This window comes from Mastacembelus armatus, chromosome 21 (assembly GCF_900324485.2).
Source record: "Mastacembelus armatus chromosome 21, fMasArm1.2, whole genome shotgun sequence".
NCBI classification, from domain to species: Eukaryota; Metazoa; Chordata; class Actinopteri; order Synbranchiformes; family Mastacembelidae; genus Mastacembelus; species Mastacembelus armatus.
The window spans coordinates 12,989,240-13,010,992 of NC_046653.1; the positions used below are offsets into that span (position 1 = coordinate 12,989,240).

The following is a 21,753-nucleotide window of genomic DNA, read 5'->3' on the forward strand; positions in this document are numbered from 1 at the left end:
TTTGGGCTTTAGGCTGTTAATTGTTAATGAGCAATACCTTAAGATGCTTTTTTATTTTTTTTAAACTTTGATTGTTGTGTATTCAGCCATGAGTCGTTCACTCATTAGAAAAGGATTTGAGTTAATTACTTTCTCTAAATGTGCATGCAGTAAAGACACTTTGACAAGAGTTGTGGACAAAACTTTTGTTTCAGTGAGTATATCAGTGAGATAGAGCAATTAAAATTTTTTGCTCATGGTACCGGCTGGCTGGCTGGCTGGCTGACTGTCTGTTGGCTAGTCAGAACTAATAGCCTTATTTTTGCTCTGCAAATATGTGAATAGCCTTTTCCTCCTAATGAGGGCCAGAATGCATGGTGGATGGACTGTGTCTGCCTGCACTCATTATAAAAGTCCTGCAGAAGCTGTAGCTAATGTTCACCTGGCAATTATGATGGGCTGGTGACTGATGGGGAAATCTTTTCCTGTGTGTCCCCCCTCAAGAGGCCTGAATGAAAGAGCCTCGCAGACGATACTTGGAGGCACATCAGTGTTGTTGCTGTGCTGCCATGCAATCGTTCATTTGGAAATGGTTATGTCAGCCCTTGGAGCTGTTTTTAGAAGCTACCATTTGTACAGTGGGGCATGCTGGGCTGAGACTGGACACAGAATATCGTGGTAAACCACAGGGAGCTACAAGATAATAGAAGAGGTAGATTTCGCCTGGAACCAGACTGACTCACAGCGTATTGATCTCTTTTGAGTTCAGACAAATGAACCAAAAATAGTTAAAATTACAATCAACAAGCTAATTTTTGACAGTATGCAAAGGATAAAACATGCAGCTTCACATGACAAGCAGAGATTAAAAAAAAAAAAGATTTGTTTCATATTCACTTTAGATCTTGCCAGTAACCCCATCTTGACTATCAAGTTTGATTCATATCTAAGGAGGTTCAGTTATTATCTACTCAGTTTTTCTTTCTTTGGGGTGAGAATAATCAAAATAGAATTGATCCCTAAAGTGCTTCACTGCTGTTGCACCATGCCTTCAGCTAAAATTGGCTTCTTTTATAAATTAGAAAGCTGCAGCTATTGGTGACCTTCTGATTAAAGTGATAATTGTGCCCCAACACACTGGTTTAGTATAACTAGCAGCATCACAATATTGAGGGGAGAAGAAGAGAGAGAGAGAAATAAGCCCTGTATAAAAGAGATAGTGGTATGTTCACACTGGCTCCTGCCTTTGAGAGACACCGTGTAAACCTGGGTAACTGTGTTGTGGCTGAATTCCTCCGTGGCCATGATCCTGATAATATGATAAGTGAATTTGGAGAAGTGCACCCTGGTTGCTGCTCTTTGTCCCCCTGAGATCTAATACAGTTTGCTGCGAGTGTCAGCAGCTTTTCTGCAGAACTTGTTTCTCCCTGAAGACCTCCTGCCTGTAGCATTTGCAGAAAGAAAGCGGGTTGCAGTCACCTGTGGGAGGGAAGTGGGGTCATCAGTGGTGACCCTGAGGAGCAACCACTACACAAAGGGTGTGTTTGGAAATGTCCACTACATGTGGGAAGACTTTTCCTTGAAGAAAGAAAGAAAATCAGGAGAGCAATAAAAGAATATGTGCTCAGCATTGTGAAACTATGATCAGTGGAAGTGAGCGCAACACAGAGATAAAGGTGTAAAATACTATTCTTGTATTTTGGTACTGAATCAATAGATTTACCATTTTAGTCATAGCCACAAGTCTATTTATTCGTGTGGTTCGTTGTTATTGTGTGAGAATCATTTATGCCATCTTGGCTGCAGTTTCCTATATTTGATCACTGTTAAGAAAAAACAAAACAACAAAAAAAAAGAAAAAAAAAACGCTGTCAAATCAGACGAACCTTCTTCCCTCCTCCTACAAATGGTCTGTCTTTGTAGTACCACCAGGCAACAGTGAGTGCATCACTGGAAACGTGGAAGTGCGCAGGAGCCGCGCAGGGAAATCGAATGGAAAGAAGGCTCTAAGCAGCAAAAAGGAGCATCTGGTGGATCTATACCGCTGAACCATGACAATCCTTTCGACATTCTTCTAAGAGAAGGGGGAAAGGTCCCCGAAAAAGAGCTTGGCAATCGGCATCGATGCGCGAAGCCAAAAATGACGACAGTGGGACAGTGATTTTCTTCTCCCAGCTCTTGATTTTTCACAGCCATATGCTTGGATGCAACTCATCTCCTATGTATATAGATTACAAAGGGAGGACTGGAACCGCAAGTGCGCGCAGAGACGTTTCAGCCTGGAAGCCGTTTCCAGAGAATAATTACGCAGAGATACTGGTCTGCAATAGAGCACCGAGGGGTTTTGAACTTTCCTATGAAAACTTACTCTGTGAGTGCAGTTTTGAACAGGTCGCTACAGCCCCAACCTTCACAAGCGATGAGTAATCCACGACGCAGCAACTGATAAACCTGTGTAAACCTGGACTGCGACTGGCGCGTTTGGATACCTTATCCTGGGCGTCGCTGATGTTTTTATTTTTTTATGGCTTCTATCTTCGATGTTTGTAAACTCCATTGTTGATATTTCATGGCTGTAGAGTGTAGCAGCAGTGGTGCGTGGCGAAAGAGGACGGTGCAAGACTAAGTGGGGCGAAGACAGCGCACTTTTATCGCCTTATTACCAAAGCGGGAGACGTTGCGCACGGGCATTAACGACTGCAGCAACTACAACCCCAGACTTTTTTTTTTTTTTTTTTTTTTTTTTTTGTGTTAAATTTAACTCGAATCTTTTGTTATTTCTTTTGCTGCTGTCATCGTAGTATGTCTGCACTTCGAAAGAAATTTGGGGACGATTATCAGGTAGTGACCACCTCATCTAGCGGGTCTGGATTCAATCAGCCTCCCCCAGAGAAAAAGAAGAAGAGACAGCGGTTCGTGGACAAGAACGGGCGATGTAACGTCCAACATGGGAACCTGGGTGGTGAAACCAGCAGATACCTCTCAGACTTATTCACGACACTGGTAGATTTGAAATGGCGCTGGAATCTGTTTATTTTCATCCTCACCTACACGGTCGCTTGGCTTTTCATGGCCTCTATGTGGTGGCTCATCGCGTACATCAGAGGAGACCTCAACAAAGCCCACAATGACAAGTACACTCCATGTGTGGCCAATGTCTATAACTTTCCCTCGGCCTTCCTCTTCTTCATAGAGACCGAGGCCACTATAGGATATGGTTACAGATACATCACAGACAAATGTCCCGAGGGGATCATTCTCTTTCTTTTCCAGTCGATCCTCGGATCAATCGTCGATGCCTTTCTGATCGGGTGCATGTTCATCAAGATGTCTCAGCCCAAGAAACGAGCTGAGACCTTGATGTTCAGTGAACACGCGGCGATTTCTATGCGAGACGGGAAACTAACTCTCATGTTCAGGGTCGGCAACCTGCGAAACAGCCATATGGTCTCCGCACAGATCCGCTGCAAATTGCTGAAAGTAAGTGACGCTACTTTTAGTCGTTGGGTATTGATAGGGAGCTGATAAAGAAAGGCCTCTGCACAGTGACACTAAGCCTACTTCCAACAGTGCACAAAGGTCTGAGTTACATAAGACTCCAGTCTCATTTATTATTATTAAATATTTAATGGATGCAAACTGTCCCATAAGCAACAATAACATCCTTAGTTGACAGGTACTTTATATCTTTTACTACACTCAAATAAAATATTTAGCATAAAGAAAAAATAATCCCACAAACCTAATAAGAGGTTATTGTCTTTATTCAGACATTGTTTAAAGTCTTTAGTGACAAAGTGGCTGCATGTTGCAACTTAGTGTTGTTCTTTATTCTATGGATTCATAAAAGTCTGTAGGAAACCTATAAAACTTTTAAGCAGTACTCTACGCTGCATATACACCAGTCTTTGTGGTAGTAATTAGCGATACAGGGATAGTACAGGAGGTTAAATGTAGGCTCCCCATAAAGTTTCAGGTAAGTATAAACTTTTACTCTAAACTTTTAACAAAGACATATGGAATTCACATCCATATTAGCAACTTTAGAACAGTTTCCTCTATTCTATAGTGAAATAAGTATTTTACTTGTCCTGATAATGCAAATGAGTAAACGGCGGAGACAACCATTAGTATTAAGAAATTCAAATCAGATAATGTCAATCAGTTGTTTCAAAAATGATATATTTAATGTTCACTAGAATTCCCATGCTGAGAGGAATATTCTTTCAGTATTCAGATATAATTTAAGGAAATTATAGTCCTTTTTATGGTAGACTGATGATGAGTTGCTCAGAATGCATATAAAATATGAAAAGTTAACACAAAGGTCCTTGATCAGCTGTAGATGGGATTGTCTCACCGCTCCCCCCCCCCCACCAAACATCTCTGTCTCTGTCTCTTTCTGTACGCTTCTTTAGTCTCGCCAGACGCCCGAAGGCGAGTTTCTTCCTCTGGATCAGTTGGAGTTGGACGTGGGTTTCAGTACTGGGGCAGACCAGCTCTTTCTCGTCTCACCACTCACGATCTGCCATGTGATTGACACCAAAAGCCCCTTCTACGACCTCTCCCAGAGGTCCATGCAAACAGAGCAGTTTGAAATTGTGGTGATATTAGAAGGAATAGTAGAGACTACAGGTGAGTAACCCTAAACATGTATTTTTATAAGTTTGCCCTGGTAAATATTCAATCCTGCAGACTTTTTGACTGTGTGTTGTGGCTGCAGGTTATATGTACAGTAGCCGAGGAGGTTGATTGTCATTTGAGGTGTTGCAATAGCTCTTTTTGCAACAAATCCTGTGGATAATATGGAGTTATTGGTGTTAGGTAGCTGATGTCCACATGGAATCATCCCTTATTGCATTTGATGCATTTATTTTTGTGGAAAACATATTGAGTAGCTAATAAATAGCAGTGGTTAGCATTTATACATCATAGATGATTGTTTGAAGTGTATAAAGTGGTATATTCTTTTCTGCATTAAAATGCTTGTTGAGTTTGGGCACCAGTGCCAAGATTCATGCTACCCATGAGCACTGAACACTTCCAAAACTGCAGCAGGTCAGTGTTAGGCTATACACTTTTTCTTTTTCTCATCTGAAACAAATTGCATTCCTCCGTCTTTGTGCCTGAGCAGCATTTACCTCAAGGCTGCCATTCTCAGAGGGGATAATAATTTGCTTTCTAAGGTCCCTTTAGAATTAGGGAACTCTATTTCCACAAGATGAGTAATGCCCTGAGTAAAATTCTCCACTGTGGTCATTTTAAATTCAAGCGTTTATTTTGCACAGCTGATAGAGCAGTGCGGGGAGAGCTCCTTCAGTGTTATGGAGTGAACAGAGGAGCAGTTGTAATAGGTTGGTTGGGAGAAAGCAGCATATGGAGATGTGACAGGGTGGCTTACAGGCTGACACTGCAGATGGCAATTAGCAAAAAACGTTAGGCTCCCTAATAGATAATTTGGACAGTTATTTTTGCAATTTTATTAAGGTCTGTCTGCAGCTGAGATGCATCTGACTGATGATTCTTCAGTTCCTGTCATCGTGATCAGTCTTGACATATTTATAAAGTAGGAAAACGTTTAAAAATGCTAATGTATCACACTATTTTGTATTTATACAGTCTAGGGGGGGTTAGTTATGTTGTCGAAGTATGAATATATTCAGTGTGGGGCTGTGATTCAATCATCACTGGAATATTAGCAGATATTTATAGTATTACAGTGGCTGCCACAGAAAGATGTGTCATCATATTGTCCCAATTTGTAACAGTCACCATCTCAGGTTTAATTCAGTTGCTTCGTGTGGACTGTCATGGTTGCGTTCGTATTTCACAGAAAATTCTGCATGGAGGAGTAGTTGTTATGTGAAGTTGGCAGAAAGGTTGATGTTAGAAACAATCTATGGTTAAAAATTGATGTACAGTGAAAGTCTAAATCCTCAGACGCTTTCATTTCTGGCCAATGTAACTCTGTTTCCATGGCAACCTCTCCTTGAGTATTCAGGATTGCAGCACTGCACCTAAACTTAGGTTTTTTTATTTTTTATTTTTTATTCCTATGGTATAGGAATCATAACACAGTTTCAGTAATAAGCCAGTTAAACATACAATGCCGTACATGAAGTGAAATTGCCTTGTTGACAGCATCACCCGTTACTAAAGAGGAACCTCTGAAATATGAAAAACACACAGAAGCGTTCCTGTGCCATGAATTGCTTACCAGAACAGGTGATACAGTGGAGAAAGAAGATGAAATATTTATGAGGCTTTGGTGTTTACTAGTGAAGAAACTGCCCCGATCCATGTTTTTTTTTTTGTAATGTGTGGAAAAAAACACTGTCAGGAACGCACATTATAATGCTCTCCACTGCACATTAAAGCTTCACAATCACTGACTCTTTGGGCTTCCTACTGGATAATAATAGACTCAACTGTGTACCCTTTTTTTGACACAGTTAACTTTTGTTCCCCTGGATCAGACACAAAAGTATTTTGGACTGAAGTTCTCTTTACACGTGAGAAAATCAGAACACGCAGGAGCTCAGAATTGTTCCATTTTGCGGTAACCTCTGAAAACCTCTACAGTGCGTAAAAATGCAGGAGCTAGTACTCATTCCTTTTGAGTAGGAGCCCAAGGTGTTTTTGATCACCACCTCAATATGATGCACCTTCCAAATGAGACATGCAGGATGTCTGGTAGCAGCATATTTTCTTCTGGAGTAATGCCAGTTGCGGCTTTGTGGTGTGGCTGTAGAAAGATAGTGTGCTGCTGAGGATAAATCGGCTTTACATCACATTGTAATTAATGTACTGTACATGACTGCTGGCCCTGAAAAAAAAAAGCAGAGAAAATAAGCCTTTAGTAACAAGTTTTGGATAAGGTAACGACACTAACTAGGATAATGTCTGACAGTGTAATGATCAATACAAACAGCACAAACCACATCACTCACCAATAAGTAGCTTTCAAGTTACACACAGTACCGGTGGCTGCAGAGCAAATATGCAGCTTGGTGTGTGTGTGTGTGTGTGTGTGTGTGTGTGTGTGTGTGTGCGCACGCGTGTGTGTGTGTGTGTGTGTGTGTGTGTGTGTGTGTGTGTGTGTGTGTATATGTGTGTGTGTGTGCGTGCGTGCATGAGTGCTTCATCCCCTGTCACTTTGTTACTGCGAATCACTAAGCTTACTTACTTCTGCATTAATTTTGCATTGTAAGAATGACAGGTACATGGGTAACGAAAGAGCAATTTGACTCTGCTACAGTACAAAAAAAAGTTATGACTGCAACTCAGCTTGTATTAACTGTTTATAGTGTTATTTCCACTAAAAAATACATACAACTCATCAAATGTTTTTATTATAGAGTCATGCTAAAAAAAATATGCATCTGTTAGATGTTTACAATAAGCTGATTGATTCTCACAGATTTCCCGCTGCCGCAGCATCAGCTCAGTTGTGACATGGTGGAGTCAGCCGGACACACCGATCACATTTGCTATTCTGTTATGTCAATATTGTTTCTTTGAATTATTTGCGTATTATATTATATATGCATCGTGGTGCGATCCTCTGTCCTAGAAACTATTTTTATATAGCAGGAATGCAACTGATGCTTATTTTAATTATTGATTAATGTGCTTAATAATTTAGTGTACAGAGTAATAAAAACTGAAAAAAAAACAGTTTCAGTGCACAGTGATGCAAAACAGCAAATCCTCACAACAGAAAAGGTCAAATTAGTAAATGTTTGGTATTTTTTCTTCAAACACATCAGATATAATCGATTATCAAAATTGTTGCAGCTAAATGTGTTAGTGATTGACTAATGGATTAATCAATTAATCCATTAGTCAATTAGCTCTCCTAAATAGCATTTATTTTCAAGATTAAATATGTTTTGTAACATGCTTTTTTAGTACATTTTGTTTTCTACCAGTCCAATGACAGAAACATTTTATTAGTTTATCTGCCAAGTCACAAAATGTTCATACTGAACATCCTGTGTCCGCAACATGTTCACTGACGACATATTTCATCTGATTACTCCCCAAGATCTGCTCTTGCTAGACAGCATGGTTGTAGCACCTAAAACCTGCCTTGGATATGTTTAAACATTTGCAGCACTTAAGGTTAGAAAAAGGCTGTGGTTTTGATTTAATAGAAAAATTTGTTAATTAATTTGTAGCCTGAGGTAAAATGTGTTTATTTCATCAATACTTAACCAAAAGCTTTTCCTAAACTGTGTTGCCTAAAAAGTTATCCATGTGCATTGCTAAACTGCTTTCTTGATTATGTTAACAGTCGTAATCATTGGCTCAGTCTTTGCCTAACCTAAACCAAGTACTGCCTGTCACTAAACATACCCATTAAGCAGATATTATTTATGAAGATCAAATATTTTGGTGGCAAATTAATTACTGTACTTACTGGTCTGTTCAATAGTAACATTTTGCAACTTGTCAGGTGCTACAATTAAAAACAATTTCCTCATTATTTTACTAGAAAATGTCATCTGGTTTGAATTATGTTTCCTTCATAAGTATTTGCTGTTGCAAGAGTTGTACATAAATGTTATTTTTAGGAGAGAGGGCTTCCTGAGCTTTATATAAACACAGCATTTTCATCAGTTGAAAAAAAAAACAAAAAAAAAAAAAACATTGCCAGGTAACAATTACATTTCCCCTCAAAAGTGTACATTACCCAGCACTGCCTGGGCATGTACGAACTGGGACTGACTGGCATCCTCCTCACTCTCCACTCAGTTTTGTTGCATCTGTTAGGGCGAGGCAGCTTACCCTGCTACTGTTTTTTATTGGCCAGTACAGTTTTGTGACATCATTTGATTTCCACCGTAGCCCCACCCACTTTTACCCCGGCCGGTGGTGGAATCAGCCGGAGCCACTGAAAAGACCTTTAGTACAGTCTGTGCACAGGGTCTTTAATTTATTGTGCAGCTCCGCTAACAGCAAGTGGTCATTCTGAATATGGAAAATGTGTGTGAAAAAAAAGAGGAAAACAAGTTGTGATATAATGACATAGTAATAGCACTGCAGGTCATTTTCCCTGTTCCACTACAGAGCTGATGATGACCCGACTTTGACTCATCAGCTATTTCAGAGCTACTGCATGCGGTCTTAAAATACAGAAGTTTCGATAAGTGCCCCATTAACACCAGTAATGCTGTTCAGCACAAGGCTTAAATACCAAGCCAGAGGCAATCTGTTCATTAGGGGAGCTGTTTCTTGGGAACCCAAAATAAACTGTAGCTGCCAGTAACAGACGTGTAGATCTCCCAACCATGAAACTAATCAGCGCATTGCAACTAAATTAATTTCATGATTTTCAGTCTTGGGTTTTCAGAGGACGCAGTTACACCTCAACACACAATGTAAAGCTCCTGTATGCCGAACACGAGCGTTTATATAATTGAACACTCGACAGTTTTCACATTAGAGAAATAATAACTAACAAAGATAAACAAGCTCATCATTTATTTCATGGGGAACTCATTTACATTACAGGACAGAAAGAAATCTGTCAGCACATTAATCAAGCCCTGAAATTTTAGCATAATGTTTTGGGTCTAACATGGTGGCAAAAAACTGTGTTAAGCTTCTTCAGCAGCTATGAAAAGCAGTGATTCATGAGTAAATGTAAACTGGATCATCAGCAGAAACTTTTTTCTTTTCAGATTGATGTGGCTTTGATGCAAATGAGTGCAAGTAGGTCAGATTTAAAAATATTTTTATAGAACAGTTGTCATAGTTTTTAGGATTTATAGGTTTGATGTTGACTCAATGCTACACTCACTTGTCTTAATGTTCATTTTGATGCTTGTATTTGTTTGCTGAGTGAATTTCAGATTGACTCATCTGGTGACACAGCATAAATGTACTATAGACAAACACATATATACTATAGACAAACACAGTCTCCCGACTGAACTAAGTAATAATCTTTGTATTTGTTAATTATTTTCCAGTGCGTGTGTCTTGTAAAATAAATACTGTGTCACAAATTGCCTGTTGATTTGGATATGAGATAAATGAATGCACAACTATCTAAAAACTAAAAACACTTTCTTTTCTCGCAAAGCTATGCATTGATTTTGATTGTTTTCAAAGATTTCTCTCAGCCCCCATTTTTTTCAGACTGATAAAAGGCTTTCCTATGATTCACTGTTATAGAATAAAAAAATAGCATATCCTAGCTGGCTGCTCATTTTAAAATGAGTGTAGGTGGTAGGGGTTGGTTACATATAGACTGGATGAACTAAGTAATGTTTATTCATGTGTTTTTGTCTGCGTAAATGCAGTGTGTGGTTGGGCAAGCAGCTTTGAATGATGAATTACCTCTGTATATGATTAGTATTCAAAACTAAAGTAAAATATTTGAATTTAATTACATAGCTGGATCTTAAAGATTTATTATTTACTATCTAAAAATATATTCATTCTTAAGAAAAAGCACTAAAGACCCTTCATACTCCATTTAGATAAACAATTATCAGTGTCAATTAAGTTATTGTTGTTGTGTAACAAATACACATAAAGTGTATATGAAAAAAATGAAATTAAGAGTAATGTCTAGTAGTAAAACCAGCAGTATAATTAATTGGAAACATCTATTGCCTCCGATTAGCGGAGCAGCCAATGTCACGGCCCGATCTGTGTTTTATCATCAGCAGCAGTAATTGAAATGAAATGGAGAGCTTTCTGTTGCGCCAGAGGCCTAATAGTTTCAATCATATGCGTAAGAGGCCTTAGCCCCAGAGATCCGGGGTTGTCTGACATCAGGAGCTTCACAGCTTAAATAAACACTAACGCAGGTGAGCCCAAGACATGAACCAGCTTTGACAGATTGTGCCGATCTCCGGAGGACTTGACCATAATTCATTCAAAGTCATTATACTCAAATCGTGTCCTCTCTTCTAAGCGTCGTGCTCTCTGCCACGGCCCTGTGGGTCAGAGGGTCAAAGGGGGTTCAGTGGGGAAGTTGGCACTTCAGATCAGGTGAGAACAGGAGGTTCCAATTAAATCTAATGTGCTCAGGGAGGGAAGTGTAGCTGTGTAGCTGAGGTGATAAGCCATGTGTTGGATAACTTACAGCTCAAAAAGCATGTGTTTCATGCTTTTGGTTCATTGACCATTATTGCCAATATATTATTCCAGCTCTCCTTCCAACGGGCTTGAATGTTTCAGCACGACGAACATGGCCAATATCTGCAGTGTCACTGATACAGTCTGGATGCAACAATGATGTACTTTCCTGGTAATTTTCATGTAAACAGCTTAGACAGTCGGCTATTACTAATCCTTATATATATTAATTCCCAAGGTTTCAGTTATACATTTTGCTTCAATTCAACTTTGCAGATTGAGATTTTACATATTGACCATATGATCGTCACCTTCACCTTATAAAACCTCAAACTTTTAAGTACATTTTGCTGGTACCTGTACCTTTACTTAAGATTAGAATTGTAGGACATTTTCTTGTAATTGAGAAGTTTTATATTGTGTTTTATGCTCTTACCTTAATCTTAATAATATATGAATCTGTCTTAACCTTTGAATCTAGATTGTGGTGCATTAACAACATTTTTAACAGATGTTCTACTGCCTATAGTGTACAATTAGTTATATTTACAATATAATAATCTGATGTTAAGAAAAATTACAGTCTTAAAATCATCAGAGAGCCAACACCTCACATAGTATAAAAATGAACTCTTAATTAACGCGGAAGATTTATTGCAAGACTGTTGGATTTGATTACATTGCATTAAAGGTGTTCAGTATATTTTGTCCACCCCCTGTATATTGGAAACTACATTACGATGACTCACTTTGCTCTGCACAAAGGCAGCCTGATTTAGTTTCCCTGTTGCACCGAATGACACTGAAATTTGCATCACTAATTTTAAATAAACAAACAAGAGTATTCTACGATTGCATGTGTGTGATTTACAGTTGTACCCCATATGCCTAGTTTAGATGCAGTAATTTCATCGGGAATGAACGTTGCATAATGGGCATTGCAGTGATCCAGCTATGACACCCTGGATTCATTATCCCTTTTAGATGAACTGTTCTGGCTTCCCAGGGGGGAGCACGCTAATTGTGTCTTTAGGGATTTGTCAAGTCCCTGTTGGATGGCAATAAATCACTGGTAGACAAGGTGTGGTGGCAGACCTGGGAAGAACTTACTCTGTGACAAAAGCCAGCAGAAATGCATTCGCCAACAATGCCTGTCTCCTTGTCACGCTACGAAAAAAAAAAGAGAAATAATTGACTAGGTCTCAGTTGTTTTTTGTTTCAGAAGATGTGTGTGCCGTGTTGCTGTGTAATTAGCGACACAAACTAGAAACTTATGGCAAAGTAACACATTGCCATAACTGAGCTAATAATGTAATATTGTGTGGCTTCACTTGTTTGAGGTTACTGTGAGGCACTTGCAGTGTTGCTCACTGGTAGCATTGATCGGTGGAGCTGTGACCGTCCATGAATTGCAGGTGAATCAATCCTGCAGCATTAACACAGTCATTGAACATGCTGTTCTTGAGGCTTGTCTTCTAGAAAGACCATCCATTGGGATGTCTTTTTCCATTTTTGTCACAGACATGCTTGAGTTTACTGGAATAATCTGCTCTCTTGTGACAAACATGAAAAAATATAAAAATATATCTTAACAATGAGTTACTCCTCTTTAGTACCACCCAAGTATGAGATCTCTTAAGGATTAAAAATCCCTCTTTTGTCTCTCTTCTACCAGTTGTAACCCCTCTCTATGACTTAAGTAGATTTAAGAGCTTAGATCAATATGAGATTTCATCATTCAATCTCCTTTATGGAAAGAAATGATTTTCAGATCATTTGTGCACTCAGTATATAACGAAGAGAAAATCATTCATAGTCCCAAACAGTGTGAGCACATTCCCCATGTGATTTTTTTTTTTTTTTTTATTCCTATATGACCAATAATGTCATAAAGGAAATCAATCGATTTCCATTTTGTTCAACTGGTTCCCTTTACAGCAGTACTCAGCATTGCTTTCACTTGGTAATTTGTGCATTCCTGGCTGTGTTAATGGCTTACTGCCATATGTTCCTCTAGCCTGCCTGACACCCCACCTTGTGTGGAGATAGTTGGCAGCCCCTGCTCCCATTCCCTTCCCTTCCTTCCCTTTCCAGCAGCCTCCACACTCAAGCAATTGCCTCAGTATCCAGGCTCTCCCCTCCCCCACAGCAGCCCACTTCCCCTGCCTTCCCTCCATCAGCTTCCTCCCTGTTCTCATTGCTCAGCTGGTGCTGTATGGGTGAAATACTGTAAAACCTTCAGAGCTGCAGACAACTGGAAGACACCTTCACTAATGGATCACGCACCAAGACAGAATTTAACTGAAGGACGGGGCTCATTTCCATCTTTGAAAAGTCAAACTGTGAAAAAACTGAATGCTGCATTTTTCTACACTTTACCACTTGATGTTGGTCACCATAGAAACAGATAATCAGACAGGAGTTGTGGCCACAATAGTGGTATATTCCTCTAAATGACTTTTTATTCTGTTACAGGTACAATTTGTTCTATCCTTTGTAATGACTTATCGAAAAGATTAACATGTCATTTGTGAAAAGCCAAATTCCTCAGATCTATGTTATTCAGACCTGTGAACTAAACTTTCTCTCCTCAGTGACAGACACACAGCCTAAATCCTCATATTTTCCTCCTCTTTGCTTTTACCTTATTCAGCACGGCAGCTAAATACGTTGTAATAAAAGATCCTAAAAGGACACAAAGACAAAGAGGAATCCTTCTCCACATTTTCCAAAATGAAAAACAGAGTAATTGTCAGGAATTAATTGTTCATCACAATCCAGTGATGCAGCAGTGGCATTCTGTGGATATCTTTGGCCACAGCGAGCGGCCAGAAATGAGAGCCATGCTCGGATAAAAGGCTGAATCTTGGACAGCGTTGTGTGGTGCTGATCTGTGTGTGCAAAGTCTCGACTCTAATGCTTGTTTTCGCTGGTGTTTTTCTCATACATAACAGTTGAGCTGTTTCTACAGCCGTGATAGACTGTCAGGGGACTTTGCTGACAGCACTGCAGTGGTGAGTGAGTTTGTGTATGTGTGAGTGTGCGTGACCATTTGACTGACTGAGTGTAAGGGAGAGCCAGACAGATAGAGACAAGGAGAGAGAGAAAGAGAGAGAGAGTGTGATAGGGAGGTTATTTGTGATTTTACCACTAAATAGCAGGTTGCAAAGAACTCTTTGACGCCCACTTTCCTTTTTCAGTCACTGCCATTGTGAGAGTTCATCTACAGAAGTCATTTGAATAAACCTTCATTTTCACATAGTCGTCAATTTTGAGCGTCATTTGCCTGTTGCCTGTGGGTTGTTGAATCATATAATAGCACTTATTTATTTTATTCAAAAATCTAGATTGAGACTCTGCCTAGATGATTTGACAGGGCTGCAATAAATAGATCTGCCCCTAGACTTTCCTCTGTCCTCAGTGTGTCAAGTGAAGAGCTGCAGCTGAGAATTTGACTGATGCAGGCACCAAACGGTTATGATCCCTTGGCTTCTACAACCTGGATAAGCTTCTTTTAGACAGCCGAGTCTGTGAATACCACTTAGGGTTTTTTTTTTTTTTTCCAGCTACTATCAAGAAACACTGGCAGCCTACCTCTGAGTTTACAGTGCTTTTCTATTCCAGCCACCAAAGAACCCATTTTATCTTTGCTGTCACTTCGCTGAGTCTACGGCTGCTTCACTTTGTGAGACTGGAGACGCACCCAGCTCTCTGTTATCAAGGAAAAGTGCATTTATTTAGAGTCTCAAGCTGAGATGGCTTTTGGCCATCTAAATCTCCAAGTTTATTCTTGGTAGAATTTCCTGCCATTTTGCTTTTTACAGTTGATAATGGAATCAGTAAAATATTACATATACTGGATAGTGCAGGTGGAGCACCTGTGTACATCTCACTGCTCTATGATCATTTCCAAAGCGTCCTTTAGTGTTTAAAATGATATTTGATTTCCAATTGGTTTATTTCTGGCTTAATTTAAAAATGGCTGTTGCTGAGATGGCAGAAAATTCACCATGGTGTGAAATTGTTTTTTTCCTGTGATTCTTCTGTTTTTCCAGTCTTACATTTAATGAGATGCATTTTTAAAATCTGTCTTGAGTTTATGGATTCAGCAGAGGATTATTCTAATGCCATTCATGCTGTCGCATGCTGTCGATGAGTGCATATGGAAACTTTAAACTGGCTGGTGACGATCCTCTGAAGGAATTTCTCGCTTTTGTAGGATTATATATATATCTATAGCTATATATTGGCCAGTTGGAAAAGATCATATATCCCTCAATTTGTATATTGTAGGCATAGTTTTATGAAACATTGAGTGGAGATGTCATGGAACAGTCCTTTAAAATCATTTGGTCTGGATCCTAATTTATTATTAATTAACAGAACATGCAACATAAAATACTTTTTAAAAAATACACTTCATTGTAATGCATCAATAGATATTTTTATGTTGTATATTTAAGTATTATCAAATCTTTTCATTAGTGGAAGGAACAAGCACAACATTACCACATCGGAGCATGTCAGCAAACAGTTTTAAGACGTATCCATTCAAAGTCATGTTTCTGAATTTAAGTCCACTCTCTGTTTAGCTCTGATTAGGTCAAAAGGCTTTTTAGCTGCTAAATGCTCTGCTTTGTTTTCCAGCTAATTGTTAACTTCTGTTGTTTGGTGCTCAGCACACAGTGTACAATGGATTTATCATCACTTTTTTTTTTAAACAGCTGCCTGCTGTATCTGAAAGTGATAATGATGAGAGCAGTGAGTGTGAACCAAAACAGTTAATTCAAAACAACAAGCTGAGGCTTTTTTGTAGGTTTGTCACAACTAGCGGCCACAATACAAATCATTGCATTCATGTAGGACTTTATTATAATTTTAATGTCATGTTGAGAAATCGGTAATAATAACTAATAATAATTTGTCTTCAACTGCCTTCCCATAATGATGACTGCTAAAAAAAAAAGTATATTAGTTTAGTAATGTGTGGAGTATTTTGAAGTTATGTTGATGCCGATCAGTGAATAATGACCAACAGTGGATTTCTGTAACTATAAATATTAGTAAAACAGCTGTAACCACAGATTCCTCTGATAGAGATTCTGTAAAAAGGGCTGAATCTCTCATTGCACAGCACTTTATTGAGAAGGGCCACTCCACTGAGGATTTGAAATGTATTGGTACTGGCTTATACCGAGTCACAGAGGGAGAACAGATAACCATTTACCAAAATTAGAAGTGTAAGAGATCGACAGAGGTACAAATTTCTCTCCTAATGGGCTGAATGAGGAACGGTCTTTTTACCGATTCCTGTGGTGTTTTTCTGTCCTTTCTGGTTTCTTCTGTCCCCCTCTTTCTCCTAATAAGGCTATGGTATTTTGTACTGTATTATGAATTGAAGAATGAATGAATCTGCTCATTTGTTAATTGGATTTTCTTTTGTGGATGTTGGTTATGGGGGTAACAACACATAATTTTAATCATTGATCTTCCAATTATTTTTTTTTCGATGAACCAGTTTTTCTTGCCTTCAGAAAATGGTTTCAAATACCATGGTTTCAATTTTTTTTTACTTTTTTCTTCCAAACAACAGTTCAAATATTTGATATTTCAGAAAGTGGAAGCTGCAGTTTTGTTTCTTTGTGCTTAAAAATGTACAATTTATTTGTTGATTTTCTCTCAATTCATTGTTTATTTGACCGTTGTATCATTTTTAAATATGTGCAGTAAATGCCGATCCTGCACTGCAATCTCTTTTTCATTTCAGATAAACTGAAAGATTTAATGTTGGACATATATCCCAATGCAGCCAGTGCAGTGTAGTCCCATATTAACTGGCTGGTATACCAGATTAGATATCACATTTAGATGTTTGGGGCAAGCTTGGTATCATAATGTTCCTGGTGCAATTCTGCAACTCTTCTGTCACCTTGTGTGTTTTCCTATCAGTTAAAAGCAAAAACACACACAAAAAAAAAGACAGTAGTCATGGTTACCTGGCATTGAGTAATATGAATAAAGTTACATGTGATATTACTTGGTTTCACGTTTTGCCAGCTGTTAACAGATGTTACAGACACTTCTGTAGTTGTGTTAACTGCACATCGCACATCATAAGGTGTTTCTTTCTCACCGGTGTAATGTTCTACTGTACCAAACAGCAGCAGGAACTGCATTATTATTTTTGTTATTTCTGCTGTATGTGTGTTTATCAAACAGTGTCCTTATAATACAGCATGGGGGTGTCATGGAGATGACAGCGATGTACAAAGCATGTCTACATATGCCTATTCACTCTCACTGACAGATGAAACAAGTCAACCACTCTAAGCATATACATCTTTGTCCCTGGGTTAGAATCCCACCTATGGGCCTTTCCAGCAGCATGCTAACCAGAAGTTTGTCGTCATTGAAAGAATCAAAAAAAATATGGTTATTGTTATGATTATGGAGCCATTACAGCTTGGTTGTGTTGTTTAGGAAGAAAATCTATGTGGTTAGGTTTTTAAAAAGGTTGTGGTTTGAGTTAACCTTCATGCAGTGGTTAAGGAGAAAACACAAGGAGTCGAACAGTTGTCTGCTGTGGGAGACTAATCCATCCACCTAAACTTCCTCCGATTGTGAACTTTGTATATGTCGTCAGCTTGTGTCATAATTACAATGGCTGCTAGAGGTTGTCTAACTATTGTGCTGTTGGTTGTAATAACCTGTCAGCACAAGTGACTCTTTTTTTTTTTTTTTTTTTTATTAACCAGAGGACAACGTTGATAATTTAGATGAGAAAATTGCTCTATGTTTTATCAAAGACGCATTTTGTAATATGATCTCAGGCTTTAACTGATGAAAAGTCAGTAAAAAAAAACACAGTATAGGCTATGATTTTTCTGCTCCCCCTAGGGTTTGGTGTTATAAAAGGTTGCATTTCACTGAAAGTAAAACCATTTTAGTCAGGCTCTGGAGCCTTATATATGATCTGACCTGTGGAAAATCCATTTTAAGCAGTTTAGATGCTTTTTTTATTGTGAGGTACGTAAGAGAGAGACTTTTGTTATGTGTTGTCACTGATACTTTTGAACAAACTCAGCAGTGAATAGGGTTATGGCTGTCGCATGCACATATTCCTACAGTTTGTTTCCATAGAAACACTGAGTCCCAGGCAGGCGTGTGTTTTAGAGTTATATAAGGTTTTACCAATAATACGAAATACACTCTGATATGGGTATTCACATTTTACTGGATTCCTGTTTTTTGGAATAACAAACAGCAACTGTAGAACACGTCAACGTCAGGTTTTATTTTAACATGGTGCTATTTTTTGCAGTTTAACTGTTGTGTAATCTGAGATCTTTGTCTAACATGTTCTTCTACACAATCTGTGAATATCCGTCACAAATTAAAATGTTTTCTACTGAAATTCGAGGCCCACTGTTCATATGAATGTGGGGGTTGCAGAGCTGCTGGTCTTTAGCAGTACTACTGTACATATATTATGCCATCATTTCTATAATTATACAAGGACTCAGGTATTCTTAAATAATGTATGTAAATTAAATGTACATTAATAACCACAACTCACACAAGTCCAGTGCCAGTGAAGAATACAGTTGTTTAGTCCATCCACATCAGAGATTGCCTTTTCATTGTCTGTGGTGGGCTGAGCGGCTCCAGAGGTGCATGAACAGGCTGAACAGGGATTCAGCCCCAGGCTCGCAGGGTTCATGGGTTTCCAGAGACAGGAGTCTTAAAGTAACTCCTACACCATCTGCACGAACAATACAGCATAATTAATAGATGTATTAATTGTATTGTAGCTACGTTTTGCTGGCTCAATTTCACTTCACTTGTTCAAATCTTTTTTTTCTAATCCTGCACCAGTAAAGTTGCCATTGTCATTTTAGTCTGGTATATACAGTATATATGCCTAGGTAGTAGCCAGCAGTCATAGTTGCTATAAAACCTCAACAAAGAGTATTTTACACTGCAGTTTTCTCAGAATCAGTACATATAAGCCTGTTACTGATCCAATGGTGACTATGTTTTAGCTGGAAGCTCACAATACAATAAGATTTTCATTCACACTTCACTCTCAGTTGCTTTGGCCCTACAGTTCTCATTAGCTTTGCACGCGTTATTCACTGCTGCACACATCCATATGCCTAAAGGCTCCAGGTCTCTGAAGCAATAGTGCAGCAGTAATACTTTGAATACCCTAAACGCACTTGATGTTCAGCCTCTTGCACATCTGTGATTGTGTACAAAGCTGTTATCAGTGAATTATTTTATGACCTTGGGAATCAGGCAGAATCACAGATGCCTCTAATTTCGACGATGATGTCCTCGCAATCAGCAGCGGTGTCTGACTGTGAATGAGTGCTCCATCTTAGTTTGGACCAAAGCATCACTGCTAGAATAATATTAAGCTGGTAATTAAAACGTGATAATAACCTACTGCAGTTGCTGGTTTCCTAATGGGTTTCAACAAGCCTTAACACGAGTGCCCCCAGCCATTCCTCTATACTAAAAGATGGTGGAGTAAGGGTGGGGAGGGGCTTGGACTGGTTTAATCAATTTAGTGTTTTGTCTTAAATTTCAACCTAATTATAGATTTTCTTTGCTCACTTTCAATATGAAATTAAAGTTGTTTTTTTATCAGCACAAAGTTAACTATGCTGAGATGAATAGGGCTTTGCTGAAAGCTGTGAGGTATGATATAATGCACAGGCAGATTTAATCCCAGCTGCTGAATAACAGCGATGAGTAATCACTAATAAACATGCCATAACTTAAAAAAAAAAAAAACCTGAAAAAATGTCATTGATCATAATTCAAACCTCATGATTTTGCTAATTGCAGTAATTTGTTTTAAGAGAATGTGAGGGGAGTTTTTTCAGTAGGGATTTAATTCAGACTCGCCGTGTGAGAGAAGTGTATAAAAATGTACTATGTGGTGCCAAATATGTCGAGCATACTTAGAAGTACACAAATGAAGAACATGCTAAAAAGGTTTTTTTTAAAGTTAATTTGTAATCACCAAAATTGAATTGAATGCATTTAACCAAATTGTCACACTCATTCATGCTTCTCTCAGGCTCCATAATGTTATGAAACAGTTTTTGTGTTCTGAATAAATTGGATCCCCTTCATGGTGTCACACAATAATTTTTGGTGTGAGCAATTTCAGCAATTTGGTAATCATAATCCTTTGTCTTTTATAAACTACCAGCAATGCCTGAGGTGTGGACTGAGTTATGTTATGTCTGGATCAGCCGTGACTTGTTTTGTGTGTATTTATGTAGTAACTAATTCAGACAATACAGAAGAAATAATACTATAAAACTATGTTTATATCAAATTTAATATGTGAATACATGACAATTGCATCGGCAGTGTGGGTTTGGCTCCTGTAGTCATTTCAAAATGAATTGGGCCTTTTATGATGAAATAATTAGTCAATCTCATTAAACACACAGCAAATAATACAGCTCTACTTTTAATTATTTTTCAAGTTAGGCTGAAAATTGCTCATAGACATCAGGTTTGGAAACTGAAAATCAATTAAGCTTTTATTTAGGCAGCTGGCTCTGTAATGCAGTAAGTGCTTATTCACTGAGGCAGTTGTGTTTGCAATATTGTTTCCTTTGTGATCTGAAAATGGCATGGATCCTGGTGAATATCATATTGTTGGTTCTAATGGAACAGTGCCAAGGATGTAATTAGATCAGGACTGTCTTGTTTGATGCTAGTCATGAAATATTTCATCTTAAACCATGAGGCTGTACTGCGTTGGGCTCTGGCAAGACCGAGACATAATTTGTCATTGAAGCTTCAGATTTATTTTTGTTTTTGTTTTTCCTGGACAGGAATGACCTGTCAAGCAAGGACGTCGTACACCGAGGATGAAGTTCTGTGGGGACACCGTTTCTTCCCAGTTATCTCCTTGGAGGAAGGTTTCTTTAAGGTGGATTACTCTCAGTTCCATGCCACATTCGAGGTGCCCACCCCTCCATACAGTGTGAAGGAGCAGGAGGAGGCTCTGCTGTTGTCCTCTCCCCTCATGGCTCCATCCCTGTGCAACAGCGGGGAGAAGAACAGCTCTCTGGACTGCCTGGAGACCCTGGAGGACAATGACAGCACCACCAAGCTGCCCACCAAACTCCAGAAGATCACAGGGCGGGACGGCCTGCCGAAGAAGCTACTGAGGATGAGCTCTACCGCCTCAGAGATGACTTACAGCTTTGGAGACCTGCCCATGAAGCTGCAGCGAATCAGCTCTGTTCCTGGTGTCTCTGATGATAAGCAGGCTGGAAAGGCCTCCAAGATCAGTTCAGAGCCCATCAGTAAGTCAGTGGCCGATTTGCCTCCCAAGCTACAGCGACTGGCTGGGGGAGGAGGGGGCAGGATGGACGGACACCTGCCACCCAAGCTCAGAAAGATGAATTCAGATCGCTTTACATAAAGCAGGCAACATATTTTAACTTATGCCATCCACCTTTATTTCCCTACCTGAAATCCTTGTACGATTCCTAATTTATTAACGAACAATATTCTTATATTAAAGAAATGTAGAATATGTGCACAAATACCTTATACGAAGTAGGGGTGATGGAACTGAGCACATTTGTCCCTGGATGTAAGTGTACATGCTATGCTCTGACTCTTTTTTAGGATGATGTACAATTA

The 21,753-nt window shown here is 39.0% G+C and overlaps 1 protein-coding gene across 1 annotated transcript; it reads left to right on the top strand.

The window, feature by feature from the left end:
• Positions 1-1,985: 1,985 nt before the first annotated feature.
• On the top strand, positions 1,986-21,529 carry kcnj3a (potassium inwardly rectifying channel subfamily J member 3a). The gene is made up of 3 exons (XM_026295570.1): positions 1,986-3,459; positions 4,398-4,614; positions 20,934-21,529. The coding sequence occupies exons 1-3, from the start codon at positions 2,782-2,784 to the stop codon at positions 21,527-21,529; spliced, it is 1,491 nt and encodes a 496-aa protein (XP_026151355.1). The 5' UTR covers positions 1,986-2,781.
• The last annotated feature ends 224 nt before the right edge of the window (positions 21,530-21,753 follow it).

Excerpts from the sequence above, each read along its gene's own strand:
- kcnj3a (XM_026295570.1), top strand. The coding sequence starts at position 2,782 with ATGTCTGCACTTCGAAAGAAATTTGGGGACGATTATCAGGTAGTGACC. Across the intron at positions 3,460-4,397 it reads TCCGCTGCAAATTGCTGAAA|TCTCGCCAGACGCCCGAAGG; the intron begins GTAAGTGACGCT and ends ACGCTTCTTTAG. Across the intron at positions 4,615-20,933 it reads AGGAATAGTAGAGACTACAG|GAATGACCTGTCAAGCAAGG; the intron begins GTGAGTAACCCT and ends TTTCCTGGACAG.